A 21241-nucleotide genomic window follows, 5' to 3' on the forward strand; every position below is an offset into this window, starting at 1 on the left:
TAATAAGGCTTGCAATTTTTTATTGTATTCAATCCTCTATAACACCTCTTTCAAACAAACACCTCTCTTTTGATGTAGGTTTTTTATTTTATCTGCTGAAAGCCTTCAGAACAAATTAGACGTGTTATGTGACTCAGCCGTAATATGTGTCGCCTCTGACCCCTACCTGCTAAATCTAATTTGAGTTGGTGAGACATAATGATTGCGATGTTCATAAACGGAAATCAAATCGAAAGAGGTTTGCATCTAGTAATATTTATAATCATATATTCAACCTGCTGCTATCTGACATCTTAATTTTATGGGTCAACCGTTCATTTATGTTGTAAGCAATGTGTTTTTCTGTTTTTACTTTATTTGATTCTGTTTTCCTGTGTGGTTGTACAGTTTGATTAGTTTTATGCTTTCTGCTGCAGTGGAGTGAGGTTCTCCGGAGTTATTATAGATCTGAAAGTGTTTTCGTTTGGCTTATCTGGATATGTACATGCATTTGTATTTATTGAACTTTGATTGGGATTACTTGTTTTACCAGTAAGAGCCATTTCAATATCTCTTTACCAGTGGTATGCTAGGAATAAGCATGAAGACCATTATCAGAATGGAATCTGACATGTCTAAGCTAATCTATATATTCTTAAAGACATTATTTCTTTCCTCATAGAGTTTTTGAGCTCTAAAGCCTTTTTTGTAAGAAAAACATTGGCAAACTAAATGACCAGTTTTACTTCTTCATTTTTGTTTGACAGAATTGGTCTTATTTGTACACTTGTTGTCCTAATGTTATGTTTGTAGTAGCTATGCTATTTTTGGGAATACATCTGTCCACTTTGAAGCATCTATTAATGATGCAGTGTACATCCTAGCTGTTTTCAAGTCAATCAACAAAGCACACAGTTGTCCAACAAAATGGCTAATCACGCAGTGTGCAGTACATCCTTGTTAAGCACTACTTTTCCCACTGACAGAATGAGGTTGCCTGCCTGAGCTCCACATAAGGTTACTGTGACCTTTAAATTGGTTGGAATTTCTCAGAACAAAGATGTTCGTTTTTATCCTTGCACAAGAATAATGGAAGCGAAGAAACTCATCCCTTTCTCATGCTGTTTTTTTTCCAGGTCATACATGTGTGGTAGATAGTACCTGTTTTCCTATTGTGTCTACTTAGCATAGCAATCCAACTAGTCTTTAAAATGGTATATATAGATAGAATGGCTGCAAAGCTAAATGAAAAGATTTCAAAGTGAGAGTGCTTTTAGATTTTAGATTTTTTTTTTTTTTTGTAATTGTCTCTTTGAAGTGTAAAGTCAGTAACTGAATGAACCTCCTTTGAAGGTGGTTTTGTGGTTTTACAGTAAAAATGGAGCTAAAGAATCAATGACTGCAGGAGCAGGATTGACTCAGTAACGGGTAGATAAAAAGATCTAAGGAGAGGTAGAGGTATGGCTGTGCATATGCCACAAGCCTTGGCGAAAGCAATTAAGCAAGTAAGCTATTCACTCGTAACCCTAAAAGTGTTAAGAGCAGTAAAAGGCCATGTAGGTTTATTTGCGATTCATTTAAAGGTCAGTGTTCTTCAAAGCCATATATAAGTAATTCAGTGTTCAGCATTGTGTGCATCTTAAATAACTTAAATGACAATACTGGACCCAATGATTGTATCCATGATTGTATTCAATGACTATATTCATTTTCCATTGTTCAGACTTCAAGCCATATTTGAACACAAACAAACCTTTTAAGTTATTTCAGTTGATTTGAACATATGTACACTAAGCATCATTCTAGATGCCTTTTGCATGTGATTGCATGTGACATTTTTATAGTTGGCTTTTTTTTGCTCCCAGTAGAGGAATTACCTCTGCTGTGATTTCCTCTTCACAGAAAGGCCATATCAAAATGCATTGCCAATAGTGGCAGTACAGTCAACCAGTCAACAGGGTTTAAATATACCTTGTATGAAACTAAAGAATACAGTATTCAGTTTTAAACAGTCAACTTTAAACCAGAGTTACTTCTTTGTGTGTTTTTCAAGACATGATAATGGACCAGCAGGAGCAGTCGGGGCAGCTGGCGGAAGAGGTGCGCAGGAAGTTGCGAGAGGCTCTCCTGAAGCAGCACCACCACCAGAACCAGAAGAAGCTCAGCAACAGGATTCCCATTGTGCGCTCATTTGCCGACATTGGAAAAAAACAGTCTGAGCCCCATTCCATGGATAAAAATGGTAAGACTTCCCTTCATGCTCATAATGAACTGCAGTTTTGTATGTTCTGTTCACATATTGGAAAAGCCATGTTTTTAAACTGTCCACAGGAAGATCTGACCCCCCAAACCCCCATTTTGTTTTAACTGAGCCATGGATTCGGTTTAACCAACTGCCTTAAGATTTGTCTTGCTCATTCTTTAAAAGTAATTAATTTTAAGACTGGCAACAGAAAATGCATCGAGTAACTAAAGGTAGTTTTTAATTGCACCCAAAAGGCTCAAAACACATTAGCATTATTAAGTTTCTAGGTAATGATCAAACCTATCTTTAAAAAGGTCTGTTAAGTACATTTACTCAGTTCTTGCCACCATGTTAAATAAATGAGGCTGCAGATAAGCAGATTTATACAATTGCTGCTGTCTATGACAGAGGCCCGTTTGTCATGTTCATCCTTTGTTTACTTTAAATAATGTGCTAAAGGTTAATGTTATTTTATTATTAATGTTTGAAATGATAGGAGGACATGCTTTCAGCCACAGATAATGGTCTACATTATCGTCTAATTATAATGCTGAATATTTATTAATATACCTATTTTTAGTGTTTGTGAAGGGGTGTGTGAAAATATTCTAAATGAGAAATCTGGATGCATCTGGCCATATGAGAAGGTGTGGGTTCATGTTGCACAGAAACTAACAATCTTTCACAAAAGGAGATTCCTGCTTCTTTACTCTGCTAATTAAGACTTGATCCTGTGTTTCTACATTGATTGTATTTCATTTTTCACTGCATTGTCCATGTTTTACCGTTTCCAGTCTACTGGTCTGTCTCTTTTCTTTTTCTCGGTCTGTCTCCACTAGGCTCATCTCTGTGTACTGCTCTTATATCCTACCTATGGGGCTCATGTAAAGCTGGTGGTAGGCGTGACAGACAGGTTAAGCCCTGTTTTCCATGGCCTATATGTTGCTCTCAGTGTATCATCATCTCTTCTTCATACCAGTTTCCATCCACTGCACACCTCCCTTCCGCTAAACTGCTACACAGTCACCCGACAAACAAACTCAGCCCAAACCGAGAGGAAATCCCAGATATTCAGCCTTTGGATGGGGAAGAGGATCCGGATGCAGGCAACTTAACTTGACAGACTTTCTCCTTATAACTTCCTAAAACATAATTTATGAAGGTGGTGTTCCAAATTTGCATTTTCAAGTTGCCAGTGACAAATATTGAGACTCTGACAGATTACGATGACTGTCCATCATAGCTAGCTGCAAGTGTAAGCATTTGTATTGTCATTGATTCGACTGGGCATGATTTGAGTTCAGACTGTTGATCAAAAAATCACTTCTGACCTTAGGGGTAAACAAATAGGACCTTATTTAGATACATGTGCAGCTTCTTTGACAACAAATGCATATGGCTGTCTTGATTTGTCCGTTTCATAATAACCCCTACAGACAAGGCAAGTTATTTCTATCTTCTATTTTCTCTTTATTATATATACACACACACAGACACATACATATTCTGTGGCTAGGCAAACAGTTAACAGTGTTTGCACAGGGAATAAGCACTGAAAGGAACAGAAAGTACACAACACGTGGGTTTAGGATAGATAAGGGAATGTGATATTTGGTGTATGGGTTGCCATTTGAATACACAGGCTCAAATTATAAAGCGTTAATGGGTTTCCTACTCATGTCACTGTCGCTGTGCCCTCATTATATTACAAATGAAAGTGTATAATCTAGGTAGCTCTAATATTGCATCCTTAATGGAGCTGGTCACCAAAACTGCAAATTTTTGAAGATAAAAGGTCTGATCATCTTGGATACCTTTTATTGGGAATTATGTTTAGGAAGCAAGTATGCCAGCATTAATGATCTGGTATTAATGGAGTTTGACTAAAGCTCGGAATATGCAATTGAGAATGCGCTGACATTTTAGAAAATGACCTTCACTTTGTTGAACATATACTAAAAATGCTTGCCCAAAAGGGACTGCAATTATGGTATTTCTTCACTGACGGCAAGTGTTTTTTTTAGATGGCTTTTAGAGATCTGTCACTGATTTCAAGTGGATTATTTGGATTGTAATTACAGGTTTTATGGGCAGAGAGTATTCACTGTACTCTGTGTTCCTTGTCCTCCCCATGAAACCATGTGACAGCTGGCACTTGCATATGCACTGAGCAAATACTGAAATTAGTTCAGGTATATGGCTGTTAGATTTAAAGCTTTACTGGTCTTGCCATCTTTGGACTAATTTCATGCTTATATCAGTACAATTCTTCCAAACTTGTAAATGGAACAATAAGGCTGGATTCACGATTATAAACAAGCTGTCATTGCATTTTGAGCATTTTAAACTAATCACAGCTGCAATGCATTACATTTAAACCATTTTGTGGGTTTTTAAAATGCTCAGTGTGTGAATCCTACATAAGTCTCCTGAATATGAAGTTGCCAGTTTTGGCAATACCACAGTGCAGCACAAAGTCCTTTACGTAATTGTGTTGGTCAATAAATACATTTTATTTAGAATTGCGAAACAAGTCTGAATTTGACAGTTTAATTAAAACTATTTATATATGTGTGCAAATGTATATGCATATGTGTATGTCTGTGAACCTGGTTTGTTAAAACTGGCAACCTAATTAAGTGCTTGCTTGAGCTTAATCTCAGATTGCTACAGGCACTGTGAAGAACTGAGAATACAATCTCTTAACAAAATAGGTCAGATGTTTTCCTCACAATCAGTGCCTCCCAATGCAGAGGGGAAGAGTGATGTCAGCCGAGAAAACAGCACTGTTGACTTTAGTAAGGTAAGAACACCCTTTTGTTTGTATGAATCCTACTGCCATTACTAAATAAAAACAACCTTAATAACTGCAAGTGCGACAGTATGCCATAGTATTCTGTACATAACCTTTTGCATGGTTCATCTGCATACTGATATTCTTTCTCTTAGGCACTCATTATAATGACACATTTAAAACACCTTCAAAACAGCAAGCAGCTACATAATATTGCAGGGTGATTCATATCCTCTCGGTATTATTCATGTATTAGTTTAACATTCTGGTAATTGATCCAAAAAATGTATGAAGTTGTCCTCGGATATGCCACTTATACATTTAGTAAAATAAAATGATCTAGAGAACAATACATACATGTTTGATATATCTGTACATTTAACATTTCCCCCCCAAAACGTTTTGACTAGTACTTGTAACACATTTAATTACACGTAATCTGGTAGGTAGATTTATATTTATTAGTAGTACTCCATAATCTAAGGTGCAAACAATAATATATACCTTCATAGTATCGTCAGCCAGGGAACTCATTTTAAGAAGTAGCTTTGGGTTGTACATTTTATCAAAATTCTACACTTTTGACAGTATACCCTAACATCCTGTTTGCCTTTTTTATTGCTTCCCCACATTGTTTGGATGGAGAAAGTGAGGAGTCCATGTAGACTCCTAGGTCTTTCTCATGCATTACTTCATCTAGTTCTATTCCTCCCATAGTGTAATTATAGTGGACATTTTTGTTACCTGCATGTAATACCTTGCTCTTGTCTACATTTAATTTCATCTGCCAGGTGTTGGCCCACAACTGAATGAATACTACAGTGCATCCGGAAAGTATTCACAGCGCTTCACTTTTTCCACATTTTGTTATGTTTACAGCCTTATTCCAAAATGGATTAAATTAATTATTTTTCTCAAAATTCTACAAACAATAGCCCATAATGACAACGTGAAAGAAGTTTGTTTGAAATCTTTGCAACTTTATTACAAATAAAAAACAAAAAAAGCACATGTACATAAGTATTCATAGCCTTTGCCATGACACTCAAAATTTAGCTCAGGTGCATCCTGTTTCCACTGATCATCCTTGAGATGTTTCTACAACTTGATTGGAGTCCACCTGTGGTAAATTCAGTTGATTGGACATGATTTGGAAAGGCACACACCTGTCTATATAAGGTCCCACAGTTAACAGTGCATGTCAGAGCACAAACCAAACCATGAAGTCCAAGTAATTGTCTGTAGACCTCCGAGACAGGATTGTATCGAGGCACAGATCTGGGGAAGGGTACAGAAAAAATTCTGCAGCATTGAAGGTCCCAATGAGCACAGTGGCCTCCATCATCTGTAAATGGAAGAAGTTTGGAACCACCAGGACTGTTCCTACAGCTGGCGATCGGGGGAGAAGGGCCTTAGTCAGGGAGGTGACCAAGAACCCGATGGTCACTCTGACAGAGCTCCAGCGTGTCTCTGTGGAAAGAGGAGAACCTTCCAGAAGAACAACCATCTCTGCAGCACTCCACCAATCAGGCCTGTATAGTAGAGTGGCCAGACGGAAGCCACTCCTCAGTAAAGGAACATGACAGCCTGCCTGGAGTTTGCCAAAAGGCACCTGAAGGACTCTCAGACCATGTGAAACAAAATTCTCTGGTCTGATGAAACAAAGATTGAACTCTTTGGCCTGAATGGCAAGCGTCATGTCTGAAGGAAACCAGGCACCACTCATCACCTGGCCAATACCATCCCTACAGTGAACCATGGTGGTGGCACCATCATGCTGTGGGGATGTTTTTCAGTGACAAGAACTGGGAGACTAGTCAGGATCGAGGGAAAGATGAATGCAGCAATGTACAGGGACATCCTTGATGAAAACCTGCTCCAGAGCGCTCTGGACCTCAGACTGGGGTGAAGGTTCATCTTCCAACAGGACAACGACCCTAAGCACACAGCCAAGATAACAAAGGAGTGGCTACAGGACAACTCTGTGAATGTCCTTGAGTGGCCCAGCCAGAGCCCAGACTTGAATCCGAATCTGAATCTCTGGAGAGATCTGAAAATGGCTGTGCACCGACGCTCCCCATCCAACCTGATGGAGCTTGAGAGGTCCTGCAAAGAAGAATGGGAGAAACTGCCCAAAAATAGGTGTGCCAAGCTTGTAGCATCATTCTCAAAAAGACTTGAGGCTGTAATTGGTGCCAAAGATGCTTCAACAAAGTATTGAGCAAAGGCTGTGAATACCTATGTACATGTCCTTTTTTTGTTTTTTATTTTTAATAAATTTGCAAATATTTCAAACAAACTTCTTTCACATTGTCATTATGGGGTATTGTTTGTAGAATTTTGAGGAAAACAATGAATTTAATCAATTTTGGAATATGGCTGTAACATAACAAAATGTGGAAAAAGTGAAGCGCTGTGAATACTTTCCGGATGCACTGTAAGTCCCTTTGAATAACCTGTACTGCCGAGATTGTATCTGCTGAGCCACCAATTTTAATACCATCTGCAAATTTGACAAGTTTGCTAACTATCCCAGAGTCCAGATCATTAATATAGATTAGAAACAGCAAAGGCCCTACTACTGATCCTTGTGGAACTCCACTAACAACCTCACTCCAATTAGAAGCAACTCATCTAATTAATCCTGTTTCCTATACATCAACCAGTTCAGTCGATCACTGTTTCCATCAGATGTCTTTGCAAATAGCATTGTTTTGTTCAGAACAATTTAGTGATTAATCCAGTATAGATTATATCAAACACAGATAAATTCGGATCCAATTATTTAAAATCATTGTGTATTAGTACACTGTAAACAGTTTTCCATCTTGACATTTTGAGCTCTCTATGGGTGTTTGTTGCTTCTGCCAATATATAATTGTAAATATTTGGGAGAGTTTGTATTCCTACTCAGACCAAGTATCCCCCCACCCCCATTTAAGAGTGTTGGGGGTGGGGGGTATAAAAACCAAATTTTTCACATTGTTAGAAAGCTGAGAGTCTCGGCTTTCATGGGATACCAAACACTTGGCAAACAACACAACAGTGTAGAGTACACATGGGACACAAGCACCAACATTTCAAACTACTTACAAGCACCAAAGCCGGTCAGTGTAACCGATAGCTCTTTAACAGCTGTGATATGACAATCAAAGGCCAATTATCGCATAAAACTCAGAAGTTGTATTCATGAACTTCAAATCCAACATTTACATAGCACAAATGTAGTATTTAAATTGAAATATGATCATAAAACATTAATATTATTGCTATAAATAACAACGCACTTTTTTCTAAACGCACACACTGCAGCCAAAACATGATTAACTACATAGCGTACAATAAGCAAAAATCTCAAAAACGGCATACAATAAGATAATGAAACAAGTTAAAACTTAAATATTGGAATAATGTTCAAAAGCAATATTTTATAATTCAAAAATAACTGTTGCATTTATCAAAACATAATTGTACACCAATGTAAACATTTTCAACATCGTGTGAACTTTGTTTTCAGTATACACTGTTTTTACTCACTGTAGCTTTGTATTTCAAGAAGCAAATTACTATATATATAGCCTGCATACCTGACAGCCCGGGACAGTCCACACAGGACATGGTGCTCCACTTTCCCTGCATGAGCTCGTACCTCACACTGCATTTTGACAGCCCTCTCCAGGTGAACTCTTTTACTCCACTAAAATATAGCATCGCAATAAATGCTCTTCTACTGATTAATGTCCATGAATCATGATTTTGAATGCGATGTACCTGCGCTATTGCACTCTGTACTGTGCAGTAGCAATCGTGTATTGATCAGTAGAGTAAAAGCACTCGATGCCGTTTGGACCTGGCGTTTCACTTGCAATGTTTTCATAGCACTGGCAACTGACAAACCCACGAATGATCTGTCATGCCCCTGAATCAGTCATGTTCATATACACGGCATTTCCAAAACGAGCTCTTTTCAATCTCCGTTTCCAATCCATGTTTATTTGCGGGTAATCACTGTATCCTCTCAATTTGACTGCAGCTGTAAGAAAACACTGGTAATGCTGTACAATGTGTGTGTTTTTCAAGCACATGAAAGCCTGTAGACAGATAGAAATCGCCACTTGAGCGCCAGACTGACTGTATTGTAAAGGACAGGCAGGATTATGCCTTATATTTGATTTATTATGTATTTAAATGACCGGTCAGAATAACCCAATTTTGGCTATTCTAGGTAAATGTGTTTATAACTTATTTATTTTCGCATTTATCCGGCTAAAATGCTGTAGGCATGTTTAATACATATATTTAGGAAAAGTCATGAACGGGTATGCACAGTATAATTAGGAACACAGAGTAATTCACATTTTAATAACCAAATCGGTCAAATTGACCGGCTCTGCGCTTCTAGTGTTAAATAGAAGCACACGGATTTGATGCCATTTTAAGGGTACCAGAGGGGTTTGTCAGGGGTTTGTTAAACAAAATGATTCCATGATATCTTTATCTACAATTGTTTATTTTTTCTATGCTTTCATTTCAGAGTACATTGAGACATTAAACTGTGTAAATTTCAATAAAAACTGGAATAATGGAGGTGTTCTAAAACTTTTGGCTGGTAGTGTACATAGACTATAGAAAAATCTAATAATATTGGCAAGATACATTATATCACATAGTACCAAGCACATTTTAAGTTTGTAAATACACCAGTTCATGTATAGTGACTGAATAAGATTCTAAAACTCTACAGTACATTTTCTTTTGTTTTATAAAACTAGGTTCACTTTAGATTAAATCGAGATTTTTTGAACTTTTAGAATGTCAACTCACATTGTAGAGCTACCAAATATCAAGACAATCAAGTTAAATGGGCTAGAAAATAGGTGTGAATAGAGTTAATTGTGAGAGAATGATCAGAATTAGGATTATACTAAATCTTCTGATTCATGTTATATGGCTTTATCAAAATTCTGCAAGCTGACCTGAAAGCAAAATCATGCATTGTCTTGTTAGTGAATTATAGGCCCTTCTCATGGAGAAAACTGTGATAGTTGTAGTGAAAGTTTATAATTGATAGTGCTGGTTGTAGGCTTCCTTTCTTTCAGGGTGAAAATGACTTGTATAAAGTCAAATTACTTTTCATGGCTTCAGTCACCTGAAAACAGCAGGGATGCAGAACAGAGCATAATACTTTAGTAGTAGCAATCTTTCATGGAGCATTATGGGATTTATTCAGTAAAATTGGCTTTGATGGTCACTGTATCTGATCTATTAATTAAAAAAAAATAGAATAGACATTGATTTATTACACATACAAGATTTTGTTGTAAAGTGAAAAGTAAATAACAAAATATAACCTTTTGAAACTGAATTATGAGTAAGATTCAGTTTAGGACTATATTATTGATTTATTAACTTCATCTTATTATAATAATGCCAATGTGTGTCTATCATGATGAGATATAGTCTCCACATAACTTGATTTAAAGAAATTGGTAATAAAAGTAAATGTAATACATGTAAAATAAGACCCACACCATGAAAACATTGTGAAAAAATTACCAGACTATAAAAAAATATATATAAAGTTTATATTTGTTTAACTGAGAATGTATTAGTTCCAACATGACTATTGGCATTAAACACAAGAAAAACGTCAAATTAAGTACAATGTACAATTACAATTGTAGGCTACATGATGTAAATGTCCAGGGCAGCCGAAAGTCAGTATTTATATGTGTGTAATTGTTTTATTTGGAGAGTAAATTAATTAAATTAATTAATCAATTAATGAATTAATCAAAGGGAGAGGTGCATCTTAAAAATGTTTTGCTTAAAATAATGCCAATAAATGCAGTTAATATAAATTATTTCCCCTGGAGTATTGGTAATGCTGATAAAGGAAGATGAAGATTTTACTGTACTTATTGAATGATGCAGGTCCTCTAATCTTCCAACCTCAGGCAGTGTGATATTAGGGAAGCAGTCAGGCCCAGGCTGTACTGTTCTCAGCTGTTCTGCCTGCCACTTTGACGCAGTGCAGAGCCATGAGAGGCAGGAGTCGAATACAAATCAGATAAGGGAGCTGCAGTCAAGGATATCTTCCTATGAAGTTACTCGTCTGCATTTTGTTTGATAATTTGTATGATCATTTTCATCACAATTTCACCATTTAAAAAGCAATATATTATGTTAGACACTGAATCACATTGTATTTTGTAGCATCCATCTTTTTTTGTTTCATCCGTCCTCATATTACTCTTTCACTGCTTTTCTTGGCTCTGGTGATGTGGTTTTCCAGAAGTCTGACATCAGTTATGTAATGAAATCACTATATTTAATCTTTAGTTACAGTAAAATCAGGAAAATGTTAAATATTGACAACATAAATGCATTAATTGATAGAGATTGTTTAATTTCATATCTATATGTTCTCATGAAATGCCTTTTTAGGGCCTCAGAAATGCATGCTGTCTTGCAGTAGAGTTTTATAGTACAGCATATAGAACTGCTTGTTGTGTATGACTTTGCCAATTAACTGTGTATGCTTTACCATTCTGTAAGATTTATATATAGGGTTTGACCAACACATCTTTCTTGAACACACTAAAGCTGTGATTCTCTGATTTACCGCGTTCCTTTCATACCAGGCTTTATTTTTGTGTTAGGAAAACATTACATTTTCCTATTTTTATTGATTTTTATAGGTAGATTTACACTTTATGAAAAAGATTCCTCCTGGGGCCGAAGCTTCTAATATTTTAGTCGGTGAACTGGACTTCCTGGATCGGCCTGTGGTGGCGTTTGTGCGCCTGTCTCCTGCAGTCCTGCTCTCAGGCTTGACTGAAGTCCCAATCCCAACAAGGTGAGCTCTGCTTTCTGGATTGTAAAGCCTGCGTGTTCATGATTAGACCTAACAGCTGGGTTGGCACATATATGCATGCAAAGTAATACAGTTGCACTTGATATGTATTGTTCCAGAGGGCGACCTGTGATATATGCAGACAATATTATTGTGCAACAAACAGAGAACATTAACGTCTCATTAAATAATATGTTTGAGTAACATTTTTCTCACATTATGTTTGTCAGGATCAAAATACAACCAAACTAAAGCTGCAAAAAAGTTGCCAGAACGATGTGTTAGCTGGGGACACCTAGTAATACACTGTAAATAATAGATTTATTTTCTAAACCTCTTATCAGAACTCTCTTGTGCAATTTCTGTGTGAGACCCTGGAATGAATTGACATTTATTTATTAAATCTTACATTACCTTTAATAACAGTTTCTGTTCAAAATATTTGATTTATCCGTAAGAGTATAATTGGAACATTTACCAGTTTGATTAAAACTAAAATGTTTCATGAATGTAAATGGTTAAAATTCAGCCTAGGATGATAATTTATTAATAATAAAGTGAAAATAATTAAATCAGCATTTGGATGTTTGATTTAATAGTAGAAGAAATGAAAAAGCACATTACCTGCAATCCGAAATGTAGGCATGCTGATGGTAACAGATTTGGCTGCATTTCTTTAATACTCCATATTGAAATCTCAGCTTTCAAAGTTATTTAAATTCAGCATCAAAGTTGATGTGTGTTTTTCTTATGTTCTTTGTAGATCTGTTTGACAGCATCTTCACCTATTAAACACGTGTGCCAGCTAAAATAAAACAAAGCGTATAACTAACTTTTAATCCCTTGTGTGAAGGAAGATTTTTCTGTTTTTCTGTTGAGACACGTTATAAAAATATAGAAGCAGACAGAACTGTAGAGTGACAGTGACTCCTATTCCATGCTTTGAGGTAATCATGATTGTGTCATACAGAGGAAAGGAGGCTTGGTTTATTTCTGTGATTTGTATTTTGCTTTGAAGGTTCTTGTTCATCCTTCTTGGGCCTCTTGGCAAACTTCAGCAGTACCATGAGATTGGCAGGTCAATTGCAACTCTTATGACAGATGAGGTAAGCATCAAGCCCAATGTGTGAAAGGACAGGATATACAGTGGGGGAAAATAGTATTTGATCCCCTGCTGATTTTGTACGTTTGCCCACTGACAAAGAAATGATCAGTCTATAATTTTAATGGTAGGTGTATCTTAACAGTGAGAGACAGAATAACAACAAAAAAATCCAGAAAAACGCATTTCAAAAAAGTTATACATTGATTTGCATGTTAATGAGGGAAATAAGTATTTGACCCCTTCGACTTAGTACTTGGTGGCAAAACCCTTGTTGGCAATCACTGAGGTCAGACGTTTCTTGTAGTTGGCCACCAGGTTTGCACACATCTCAGGAGGGATTTTGTCCCACTCCTCTTTGCAGATCCTCTCCTAGTCATTAAGGTTTTGAGGCTGAAGTTTGGCAACTCGAACCTTCAGCTCCCTCCACAGATTTTCTATGGGATTAAGGTCTGGAGACTGGCTAGGCCACTCCAGGACCTTAATTTGCTTCTTCTTGAGCCACTCCTTTGTTGCCTTGGCTGTGTGTTTTGGGTCATTGTCATGCTGGAATACCCATCCACGACCCATTTTCAATGCCCTGGCTGAGGGAAGGAAGTTCTCACCCATGATTTGATGGTACATGGCCCTGTCCATCGTCCCTTTGATGCGGTGCAGTTGTCCTGTCCCCTTTGCAGAAAAACACCCCCAAAGCATAATGTTTCCACCTCCATGTTTGACGGTGGGGATGGTGTTCTTGGGGTCATTCCTCCTCCTCCAAACACGGCGAGTTGAGTTGATGCCAAAGAGCTCGATTTTGGTCTCATCTGACCACAACACTATCACCCAGTTCTCCTCTGAATCATTCAGATGTTCATTGGCAAACTTCAGACGGGCCTGTACATGTGCTTTCTTGAGCAGGGGGACCTTGCGGGTGCTGCAGAATTTCAGTCCTTCATGGTGTAGTGCATTACCAATTGATTTCTTGGTGACTATGGTTCCAGCTGCCTTGAGATCATTAACAAGATCCTCCCGTGTAGTTCTGGGCTGATTCCTCACCGTTCTCATGATCATTGAAACTCCACGAGGTGAGATCTTGCATGGAGCCCCAGACCGAGGGAGACTGACAGTTATTTTGTGTTTCTTCCATTTGCGAATAATCGCACCAACTGTTGTCACCTTCTCACCAAGCTGCTTGGCGATGGTTTTGTACCCCATTCCAGCCTTGTGTAGGTCTACAATCTTGTCGCTGACATCCTTGGACAGCTCTTTGGTCTTGGCCATGGTGGAGAGTTTGGAATCTGATTGATTGATTGCTTCTGTGGACAGGTGTCTTTTATACAGGTAACGAGCTGAGATTAGGAGCACTCCCTTTAAGAGAGTGCTCCTAATCTCAGCTCGTTACCTGTATAAAAGACACCTGGGAGCCAGAAATCTTGCTGATTGATAGGGGATCAAATACTTATTTCCCTCATTAACATGCAAATCAATGTATAACTTTTTTGAAATGCGTTTTTCTGGATTTTTTTGTTATTCTGTCTCTCACTGTTAAAATACACCTACCATTCAAATTATAGACGGATCATTTCTTTGTCAGTGGGCAAACGTACAAAATCAGCAGGGGATCAAATACTTTTTTCCCTCACTGTACTCCTTATTTACATCATGTTTATCAAGTACTGCTCACATATTCTGTATTGTTGTTTGCACTGACCTGATTTTATGTTATCTGGCTTAGATGAGAGATGTTATTCTCTAATGCTTGAAAGTCAGTTTTTGCTATATAGGCTCCCTGGGAAAAATGTAGCGGTTTATGTGAACCTATTTTTGTGTGGGAATCTATTAACCTTATTAAGAAGGGCATCGATTAGAATCTTAACATAATTACCTTGTATTTAATATTATCATCTTAATTGTTCTTTATGTGCATTTTTTGTAAGTTAATCTTGCTTCTTCTAGAATAATATTGGGACAGCATGAATGGCAAAATATTGAGAAGTATAATCCAGCACAGTTCACAGTATGGTGAAACATGCCAAGTGCATTAGCTACAGGGACAACTGCATACAAATGAAGTTGTAATCTGCTTTTACATGTGAGGATGCAGTATAAGATTTTAAAATTGAAGTTAACATTATCATTGGCAGTGCAAATCAGTGAGGCATTTCTCAACGTAAATTTGGTATCTCTATCAAAGTAAACACAGATTGCTGCATGCAGCTGTTCAACACATCTTGGTTAACTAGCGTGCTGAGCCATTTCACAGCTCATCAGAAGATCACATGAATACTATAACTGGTGAGATGGAGCCAGAATGTGTTTTTTATGATTAATTTGTGCAGAAATCCTGATCAACTTACACCTGTTAATTAGTTATCACATTTCATAATCTTGGAAAGTATCCAAATCTGCATCCGTGACATACTGCTGGTCTGTAGTTGGAGTTAGGCACGAATAACCGAAGCAAGACTGGAGAGGGAAGAGAAGTGAGGCTAGATGATGTAATTAACAAAATGTTTGCACGTTAGCATCTTGAGAACACCCTGAGAACGATGTATGTTGCGATTAACGCATACCTGAGGTGATTAGGCCAGAAAACATGCTTAAAATTCAGTGCTTTAGAGGTGAAGCCATTTGCATGACCTCTTATATACATTTAGTCATTCAGTGCTCAATTAGGCATTTTAGTAGTTTAGTAGTAGTAGGTCTCCTTTCAGTGCTTGAAATCCACTTGCTTATTACTGTTTTTGAAAACTTTTTATGTGCATTTTTTCTGTTTATTCCCAAAAGTAATGATTCAAGGATTTAATCAGAGTATTAATTAATTCATAGACGTAGTCACCTATAAATGGGAGAAAGATAATCGGAGGGAGTAATTGTCTTTTCCTGTCTTAGATTTTTCATGATGTGGCTTACAAAGCAAAAGATCGTAATGACCTGATAGCTGGAATTGATGAATTTCTTGACCAAGTGACAGTCCTGCCACCTGGAGAGTGGGACCCATCGATCAGAATAGAGCCACCAAAAAATGTACCCTCTCAGGTATTGTTGCTGTTTTGATTATTTAATAAACACAGTTCTAAATACTCAATTATATACACTGAGAACTTGTTCTCCACCTGAAATTGGTCTTCGAATTTCATGCACCCATATGAAGACAAGGTATATAAACCTACATGGAACAAAATCCCTGAGATTTAGCTCTAACCCTTAAAGCTTTTAGAGTTCTTCTTTAACAATAGATACAGACTGCATAATTTCATGTATTTTGTAACACAGGAGAAACGTAAGCTGCCCGCTGTGCCAAACGGCACAGCTGCTCTTGGTGAAAATGAGGAACATGGTGGCCACGGAGGACCTGAGCTGCAGCGAACTGGCAGGTTGGTGATAGTTTAACGTATCTTCCCCTCTGACCGAAATATTTTATTATAGTTATAACTATACTATAGTTAGAAGAGCTCTTTGCCTCTCCTGTTCCATGTTCAATTAATGGTTTAGCCAACTCAGAAACGGAAACGAAGTGTGATGGGAGAAGCAGAAGTAATAGTAGGCATGGAAATGAAAAAATGGCATAAAAATTGATTAAAGAAAAATAGAAAACCAATGAGAAGCTATGTTTAGTACACTGAAGAATATTAAGGATAAGGAGATGTGCCCTTGGTGACTCATAAGAAATTAAATGGGCATTGCAGAGAAACTTTTGAAAGTCAATACTAAATGGAAACTAAGAAAAGGAGAAAAGAGCTAATGGGGAAAAAGAACATGGGAGTTCTCTGTATTAAAGATGGTCTTTTAACATCACTCTGAGGCAAAAGAATTACTTAATTCTATAACAATCAGCTTGTAAGCAGATGGGAATACAACGGAAGCACTTACAACAGGAGTTACACCTCCTATCCAATTTACTTTGTACGTTTTAAATATAATACAATGTATATAATAGTTGCCAAATATAATTAGTAGAATATCAAACAAAATAATATAGTTTTTAATTTTGCATGAATCTAAAATAATTGAAATTAGATTATCATTGGTGGTGACAGATAGAGATCAAAATATGTTTTTGCTTGTTGATCATTGTGACATCTAAGGCTTATTATGCATTACTATACACTTGTTTAAATTGGAATTTGTAAATTGCATTATGCTTTGAACTGTACTGTACAATTGGATAAGGGTGTCAGCAAATAAATAAATAATACCCTGAAATATTTCCATAGATTACCTCATGGGTATTTTATTTCCTTTGACTCATAATGTAGCCTATCATTATTAAAGATAATAACTCCAGCTTCAATCTTCAGACAAGGTATTTTATGATTCTTACTTTTAAGACACTTGAAAATCATTTTGAAAGTTGAGGCAGATTTTGACCAAGATTAGGAAGACCCAAAGGATCGACGCATATCTGCTGTGTGACTTGACTGAATTTATAATTCTGACCAAGGTCATGGTGGAGAATATACTGACAGGCTACAGACGTATTGGCTCTGTCTTTTCTTACCTTCGTGAAAAACAGTTGACCTATGTCCTTGTATCCCACTAACCATAGGCAAGCTCAGGGCCTTGAATATGCTGGACTAAGAAGTCAATTATGTCTTACGAGACATCATCCAACACCTGTCTGAGCCAGAGAGTGGCTTCATTTCTTGTGTTGACACTTTTCTTTTATACATTCTGTAATCTCGTTATCATGTCAGTGTGGGTCATTTTCTCTTTTCCTGTCATTCCTTAGAACGTGGGGGATGTTACTATTGCCAACTTAGAGGAAAGCTTTGCACAGTACTAATTTGTAAATGGTCTTTACAGAGTACAGTGAGGTCCATCTGTGAACTTCCCATAAAGATATTCTATGAATAGCTTCCATAAAAAACAAGCAGTTTCATCCTGGTATAGTCACATTGTTCATTTATATTCTTCCCTCAGGTGCAGGAATGCTGACAGAAAAACAGATAACTATTCATTATGCTAACAGAGATTACACAGCCATTGATTACTCTCAGTCAATGTAAAGTTCTTATCGTGTTTGTAACACAAGCCCAGTGTGACATTACCTTGATAATCCACTTTACAGGTGACAGGTTCCAGTATTACTGATTCTCAGCTAAGTATGAGACCCAAACTCTGGAGCAGTTTCTGTGCCAACCTCCTTTGGAATGCCAAACATGTCTATTGTATTTGGCAGTCAAACAATTCTTTCATGCATACATAGTTCCATTTCCATTTCTATCCAATTATCTTGGATGGATGGGGGTTGATTTAACTTTGGGCTGTATTATGAACGCTGTGTCTTTTTGATTGTAGGTTCTTTGGTGGGTTGGTGCTGGATATCAAAAGAAAAGCCCCACATTACTTGTCTGACTACACTGATGCAATCAGTCTGCAGTGCTTGGCATCCTTCCTTTTTCTGTATTGTGCGTGCATGTCACCCGTGATCACGTTTGGAGGCCTGCTAGGAGAGGCAACTGAAGGGCGCATAGTAAGCATTTTCACATACCTTTCTTCCATTTTCACTTCTTGAATTTAAGACAAATTAACTGCATCTCCCTGCTTGAAATTTAATCGCCGAAGACTTCAGTGCTCAACTACCTATAAAAGTATTGTTCTTACTAAAAGTATCTGAAAGTTCAGTTCAGTTACTTGAAAGTTCAGTTGGTCTTATTGTGTTTGTTAAATGCATTTTTATTGAGACAGCTAATAATAGGAGTGGTGATAGGCCATTTGTCTTTGTTTTATTGAAGATTTTCACAGTCCACATATTATACTTTCTTTTTCCCAGAGTGCAATTGAATCCCTGTTTGGAGCCTCGATGACAGGAATAGCCTATTCATTGTTCGCAGGACAACCTCTCACAATACTGGGTAGCACAGGGCCTGTTCTTGTGTTTGAAAAAATACTGTACAAATTCTGCAAGTAAGTCCCTTCCAATTCGTTGGCTATGGAATAGTTATTGTGTTTTATGAATAAACTAGGTCATGATCTTTTATTTGATAAGCTAACAACTATGAATAAAATTGGCTTGGTTTTAAAATGTAGTTTTTCAACATGCACATATAGTGTTACAAATCACAAAGGATGCATATTCATTCAATGTTATTCTTGTTTTTCTCAGGGAAAATGGATTATCCTACCTCTCGTTAAGAACATGCATAGGACTCTGGACAGCATTTCTGTGTATTGTCCTCGTTGCAACCGATGCAAGTTCCCTTGTGTGCTACATTACTCGTTTCACCGAGGAGGCTTTTGCTTCCCTTATCTGTATTATTTTTATTTATGAGGCCTTGGAGAAGTTAATTCACCTTGGTGAAACATACCCATTCAACATGAACAATAATCTGGATAAACTCACTCAATATACGTGAGTAAAGGTTTTATCTCTTGAACAATTTTGATTAGTCTACATTTTACTACTCAAATGTTAAAATATTAAGTTCATGGAGGTGTGAGTTTAGACAATAGACTGCTTACGTTTGATGTGATGCTACTGTATTAGATGATTCATATGTTCCTGGGAATAAATTAAAGAGTTTGGTACAGATACATGGTACTAAATCTTTGCCACTGTAACCTTCTGCAGAAAATTATAGATGTAGCTAATCCCATCTCAGGATAGGTTGCTACAATTTACTCTCCAGTGAACTGATACTATGCATCTGCTCTTTCTTTTTTTCAGGTGTGTTTGTGTGGAGCCCCCAAATCCAAGCAATGCAACTCTGTTGTATTGGGATAAAAACAATATCACTGCCTCTGAAATCCAGTGGCAGTCTTTAGATGTGCATGTAAGTGTCAATTCTGTAAAAACAAACAAGAACTTTAGGGATAATTATGGGATCACTGGGAAATGGGTAATGAAATCCTGCTAAGAAAAGAAAACTACATTTCCACATGTCCTACCACATTTTCCTTGTTCAAATATTATGTTTATACTTCAAATTCAAATTTTAATTAACTGGGAAATAAACTTTTAAAGATACATCTCTGTCTTGAGGTTGTTCTGGCAAGAAGAGACAGCACATTGTTATTAAAATCAATTACCAGATCCAAGTCATTGAAGCAAAGAGAGGGTCAGAAAGGGAAAAACAAAATCATTTTTTTTAGAAATGTTTGAATACATGAGGTTTTGTGAAGGAAGGTGGGGAATTGTCTCTGAACAGCATGTACTCCCAGATGGAACCAAACCAACAGAAGAGATTAAGGGCATGTGGGCTGGATTACATTGGATTAACAATACAATATCATCATAAAAGCATTTTCTTTTGATAAAATAAATTTGCTTTTAGGTGGTGTGTATGCCAGTGATGATAGCTATATATATGCTCACTGTGTCTTCAGGTTGATGACAAAAGCCGTTTTGGCTTTCCTTACCTATAATGTATACTGGAATGTTAGTTGCCAAGACTTTTTGGGATTAATGTATTGTAGCTCACTTCATTAAAGTTTATTAGAAGGAGGATGCAATAGTTTAGATGGTCAAGCAAGTTCTTCTCAGTCAAAACCACAATGCTATGAAAAGACATGTCAGTTTTCACGCCCCATTGAAACATTCAAAACTGGCTTTCCAAACTCTAGGACCTGCTGCATTTCAGCCTCAGAAAGGAGAAACCAGAACTGGTTGTATGCGTTAGTGTCTTTCTCACCCTGACTGCTTATTGTAAGAGGAGTAAGATCTTTCACCCTCAATCCAAAGATTCCAAAATCTTTTATATACTATATACTATGTTTAAACTATTATATACACAAAACTCCTGCTCCTATGTGAACGTAATATCTGTTTGTGACTATTAGGATATTACAGAGCATTAATAACTACAGAAAAACAAACAAAAGAAAAAAAATAGAAAAACTACTCAAACACAAAATCACTTAATTTTACGTATATATTTTTATTATTATTATTTTGGTAAAAGTGTACATTTGAGCTTTTAATAACGATTGTGATGTCAAGGACTGCCACCACAAGTCTGCTGCTGTGATCACAGTTGCTAAGTATTGTATATTAATTCAGAAATGTATTAAATGTGTATTTTCTGTCTCTTCCCCCCTCTCTGCTCCTTTGTCTCGCTTTGCAGGACTGTATTCAAAGTCGCGGAGAGTTCATGGGAACGGCTTGTGGGCCCCATGGCCCGTATGTACCAGATGTTGTGTTCTGGTCCGTTGTCCTCTTCTTTTCCACCGTAATTATGTCCGCCTTTCTGAAAGAATTCAAGACCAGCCGCTATTTTCCTACTAAGGTAAACCATATGTAAACCACTTGGTGTAATATATTATGAATAATTACTATCATAC

The 21241-nt window shown here is 37.1% G+C and overlaps 1 protein-coding gene across 3 annotated transcripts in view; it reads left to right on the forward strand.

The window, feature by feature from the left end:
• Nucleotides 1–21241, forward strand: part of LOC136711287 (sodium-driven chloride bicarbonate exchanger) — a 59276-nt gene that overhangs the window by 27916 nt on the left and 10119 nt on the right. For all 3 annotated transcript variants that reach the window (XM_066687437.1, XM_066687435.1, XM_066687436.1), the window contains 11 exons: nucleotides 2033–2221; nucleotides 4939–5027; nucleotides 11720–11877; nucleotides 12893–12980; nucleotides 15851–15997; nucleotides 16235–16335; nucleotides 18260–18434; nucleotides 18735–18868; nucleotides 19068–19313; nucleotides 19629–19734; nucleotides 21025–21186. In XM_066687437.1, coding sequence (XP_066543534.1) covers nucleotides 2033–2221; nucleotides 4939–5027; nucleotides 11720–11877; nucleotides 12893–12980; nucleotides 15851–15997; nucleotides 16235–16335; nucleotides 18260–18434; nucleotides 18735–18868; nucleotides 19068–19313; nucleotides 19629–19734; nucleotides 21025–21186 — 1595 coding nt within the window. The remainder of the gene's footprint in view (nucleotides 1–2032; nucleotides 2222–4938; nucleotides 5028–11719; nucleotides 11878–12892; nucleotides 12981–15850; nucleotides 15998–16234; nucleotides 16336–18259; nucleotides 18435–18734; nucleotides 18869–19067; nucleotides 19314–19628; nucleotides 19735–21024; nucleotides 21187–21241) is intronic.

Source organism: Amia ocellicauda, chromosome 16 (genome assembly GCF_036373705.1).
Source record: "Amia ocellicauda isolate fAmiCal2 chromosome 16, fAmiCal2.hap1, whole genome shotgun sequence".
Lineage (NCBI taxonomy): Eukaryota > Metazoa > Chordata > Actinopteri > Amiiformes > Amiidae > Amia > Amia ocellicauda.